This window comes from Montipora foliosa, chromosome 1 (assembly GCF_036669935.1).
Source record: "Montipora foliosa isolate CH-2021 chromosome 1, ASM3666993v2, whole genome shotgun sequence".
Classification (NCBI taxonomy): Eukaryota; Metazoa; Cnidaria; class Anthozoa; order Scleractinia; family Acroporidae; genus Montipora; species Montipora foliosa.
The window spans coordinates 42,484,319-42,488,843 of record NC_090869.1 but is presented as its reverse complement, the minus strand read 5'-3'; the positions used below and the strand labels follow the sequence as shown (position 1 = coordinate 42,488,843).

Genomic DNA, 4,525 nt, shown 5'->3' with positions numbered 1-4,525 from the left:
AATATCTTTGGTGCATCTTTATTGGTGAACTGGGAGGTAATGAGCAAAGTACCATTAGACCAAAGGAAAACAAAGGGCTTTCCACAATCGTTTTGTTAACCAATTTTACATGAAAGATATTAAGCATCATCATCAACTGTGAACTCGGAAAACCCGAGCCCCACATGGGATTTGAACCCACGACCCTATAAGTACGGATGCACTAACCACTGAGCTACTGGAGACTCTGTGGTGAGAAAGGCTGAATGCGGGTATATATATAGACTACGACTGCATCACGCAGTCACATAGTCTAATTTTAACCATCTGACTTTTAACTACATCGGCCAGTCACATTGAGGCATATTGGCGATAACACCTCGCTGGCTGCATCACGCAGTCACATTAAGGCTTATCAAAGATGCAACCAACCAACCAGGCAAGTGAGTAATGTAAGAAATACATGAAAGATATTATGCAAGTATGATGCTTAACATCTTTCATGTCTTTCTCACATCACTCGCTTAACCAATTGTATCTTGCATAAGCCAGTCGGACCTGATCAAGATCCTTACTTTCGTGAATAATGTTATCTATTTCGTCTTGACTCAGGTTTGTGAAGATACAACTTTAAATTTTCGCGACGCATTAATTTCGCGATTTTACGATGCGCGTATTTCGCGACACTTACATTTCGCGATTTTGCGAAATTCTTCAGTGTACTATGAATCACTTTAATTTTAGCGATCTTTAGTAAGACTCTATTTAAAGATATTTAACTTATCCTTGATGCAAATAGAACAACTTGATTTACAATAACGTCTAAATTTACAACAAGAGATGCAGCGACGGGTCTATACGAGAACAGTAACAAAGTTCTAACAATTTCCACGAGAATTTTACGCTTGTTCGTTAATTTTAGTCAACTGACCATGATCTCCATAGTCGTTTGTGAATCATGATTAAGACTCGAATGATTTCGCCTCTATCCTCGATTGTAAAGGTCTTGGTATGAAGACGTTGCAATTGCCTCAGAATAGATAAAAACATGATTTTGTCAACTTTTTAATGTTAATAAAGTGATTTTAAACGGAAACTTAAGACATTTTCATTCAGCAAGGCATTTTGTTAGTATAATTATTTTATATTTACATTTTATCAGCAAATTACTTTTCTAATTGTAAATAGAGTATTTCGTTTTTGTGATTCCATAGTAATTATAAAGGCCATGCTACACGGGGCAATTTTTCTTGCAACTCGCATCGCAACAAACGTTGCGTTGCAAGTTGCGAGAAAAAATTCACGTGTAATACCCCATTTTGCAACTGCAATTGTTGCGTTGCGAGTTGCGAGAAAAGTAGAACGACCCTCTACTTTGCGAGACGTCCTACTTTGCGAGACATCTACTTTGCGTGTGACATCCCCTCTGCAACTCGCAACGCAATTTTGTCAGAATGGGTCAATCAGAGCTCATCTTTCGGCGACTTTAATAGCGCGTCCGCCATCTTGTTTGTTATTTTTTCGCGTTGCAAGTTGCGAAAGAAGTTGCCAACGTGTAACATACCCTCTGCAACTTGAAGGTTTTTTATTCGTCATCGTTGCGTTGCGAGTTGCAACAAAAATTGCCTCGTGTAACATGGCCTTAAGTAGGTTCAAATTCTTAATTTATTGTTAAATTTGATTAATCTTAATCTTAATCTGTAATGCGCATTTGATTAATCTTATGGAAAATGCGCAATATAAATATTAAATATCATTATTATTAGTTAAAAAACAGAATGCATGGGTGTATTTGTTACAGCGGTTATCAATCACGCGCCTCTCAACGACTTTTTTCCATTTATCGAAACTCAATTCGGGTGGACGTCAATCAAATGTTTCTATGACAATAGACCTGTTCACTTGGTGTCAGTAGAATTTGTCGTAGAAACATCTGATTGACGTTCACCCAAATTTAGTTTCGAAAAATGAAAAAAAAAAAGCCGTTATGAGGAACGTGTGATTTGTCACCGGTATAAAAGAAGATGCCAGATGAAGGCCGGCACAGAGTAAGAAAAGATCAAGGATAAAGGACTGGGTCCCAGCCATCTTCTTAATCTGTGACCTGGTACCCTGGGTTTTTCTTGAGCTGTGCAAGCGTCGCAAAGACGAGTCGCGAAGCAGCGAGAAGAAAAAAAATCTTAAGGTTAACTTTTGATTTGAATCTCACTTTCATGCAGACGCCAGCTATCAAACACGTCAAATTGCTAATTACAAAAGGGACCAATGACAACTTAGCAATCACGCGTCCCCTCGGATATTACCAATGAAACGAGCCAATCATATTGATTTTCGTGTTTGTAAAAATATCAACCAATCCGAGTGTGAGGTTCAGATCCTGACACTGGCGCCTGCACCATGAAAGTAAGAATAGATTCAAGGAAAATCTCTGGGACCAGGGTAGTGATCTGGTCGCCTTGTTCTCTTTTGGGGTTCAAATTGTTTAAACTTTTCCGTAGATTAATTTTGCTTGATTTCAGGATTTGGTGAGAACTGTCGTGTTTTAGAGTGGATTTTGAAGCGTTGTGATGACAATCAAGATGTTTCAGATGCGAGTCCCATTGGTTACATTCCCAAACCTGACGCTATAGACATAACAGGGCTGGGGGACATTGACATGGATAAATTACTTCACATTCCAAAAGACTACTGGCTGGAGGAATGCAAGCGTCTGCGGGAATACTACGACGAACAGCTTGGTGACGATCTCCCACAAGCTGTGCTTGATGAGTTAAATGCTTTGGAAGAACGTTTGAAAGCTGCTTAGACAAGGGCTTCAGATTTTAACTATGAATCTGTTGAGCAAAAAGCAAACGTTTATCTTGATAGAAATCAGTGACCTTCAAAGGTAGTTATTTCGATTGATTTTTCTAACTTTAAAAGTGATTTTGAAGTCAAATATAAATGAAACTGTTAATGGCTGAAGGTAGCCAGTTAGAGTATATTAACCTACAAAAGTTGTAGGTTCTGGCTCGTAGGTAACATGATTTGTTAACAAATCGTTGTTGTTAACGTTACGAAATATTAAGGAAAGTTAGTCTTAGTCGGTATCTGATGTGCACATTAAAAGTGACATCACCTTGTGTATTTTAGTTACATCGACACTGAATAATTGTCTCCATTAAAGGAAAACATGTCAATCTTGCTGTGTCATTGTAACCAATGTGTGTTTGAGATGGGATGTTGTCAAGTTACGTCATCTCCAAGTTGATGGATGAAAACAATAGATCTCTCAGCTTTTGGAGGTTACAACATTGTTATCTATGCCTTTAGATTGGTCGCAAAGCACCTGTAAGGAGGCCTCTTCGTATGAGCCCGATAACCGGGCTGGCTCTCGTAATTAAGGGGGTGAGTTTTATCGTCTGTCCGTATTGCGGATTTCATCCTGGTCATCAAGATAAAAAGTGGTAACCTCTGCTCTGAGAATTACAGTCGCTCCGTCTCAGAATCGAGCCACCCCACATAATTTTCGTATGTGTTTTTCGTTGAATTGTCGTTTCCAGAAGTCCAACCATTTCAAATTGCCGAGATTAACATTAGGAAACCTCAGCGATCGAGTGTATGAACTAACAGGTCACTTCTTAGGTGGCGTCGCTTTCAACTTGCGTTCTCGTTCCATTCAGTCTTAATAAACCTATTTCCGTGCTATGAGCGAATTTTCGCGCTTTTCGGACAATATTCGTAACACAAACTTCACGCAGATTGAATAGCCTTAACGCTATTTAAAAAGTTATTTACGTAAATGCATAAGATGTGCCGTAAGAAACCGCTAACTTTTGGTTGCGATAATCTTAGTCGTATAAAGTTCACACGTGAAAAGTTAATTACTTTATGTGCCACTGAAAAACCCCATGACAATCTCACGTTCGCGAGCTTGCCACAAGATATTTTGAACTATTTCTCACAATTATTTCTTTTTTAACGACACTGTTCGATGTGGGGCGGAACGACCTGATACCTGTAACAGTTCTGAAATTTCACAACCAAGCCTGCCGAGAAGAAAAGGAATTGATATTGTTCCTGATTTCAACCTGGTAAAAGGTCTAAAGTGTTCATATGGCATAAATTGCAGATCATAAATTGCAGATGTACCGAGAACAATTGAAAGCAAAAAAGATCGCTCTGCCAGCAACGAGCAAACTGGTTTTACTGATTAAATAATCTCAGTCTCATGACTGTTCACATGACGTCAAGTTTCCAGTCGTGTGTAAACTTGGCAAGCAAAACTTGCAAAGTTGTGCAAACTTGGCAACAAAAGAAGACGGTTTTAACACTGTTGAGATCCCCATATTTGGTCCTTCGCACTCCTACGACGGCGACCTTAGGGGCCGTCGACATATTCACTTTGTCCCCACCTAACGTCAACTGGACTTTTAGGTCAGACCCCCCGCCCCCCTTCTTAACGTTCACTTGAAATCTTGCAGCCCCAGAAGTCCCTGTCCGGCTCCAGTCGCTACAGCTGATTATAGGAATACTCACGTGCGCTTTACTGGAGGGAGTAGTCAAA

The 4,525-nt window shown here is 39.6% G+C and overlaps 1 protein-coding gene across 1 annotated transcript in view; it reads left to right on the top strand.

Moving 5' to 3' along the window:
- The window catches only part of LOC137998910 (phosphoenolpyruvate carboxykinase [GTP], mitochondrial-like), an 11,822-nt gene extending 8,664 nt beyond the window's left edge, over nt 1-3,158 (top strand). The window contains exon 7 of the mRNA XM_068844751.1: nt 2,499-3,158. Within this exon, the coding sequence (XP_068700852.1) occupies nt 2,499-2,785 (287 nt within the window). The 3' untranslated portion in view covers nt 2,786-3,158. The remainder of the gene's footprint in view (nt 1-2,498) is intronic.
- Nucleotides 3,159-4,525: the final 1,367 nt, after the last annotated feature.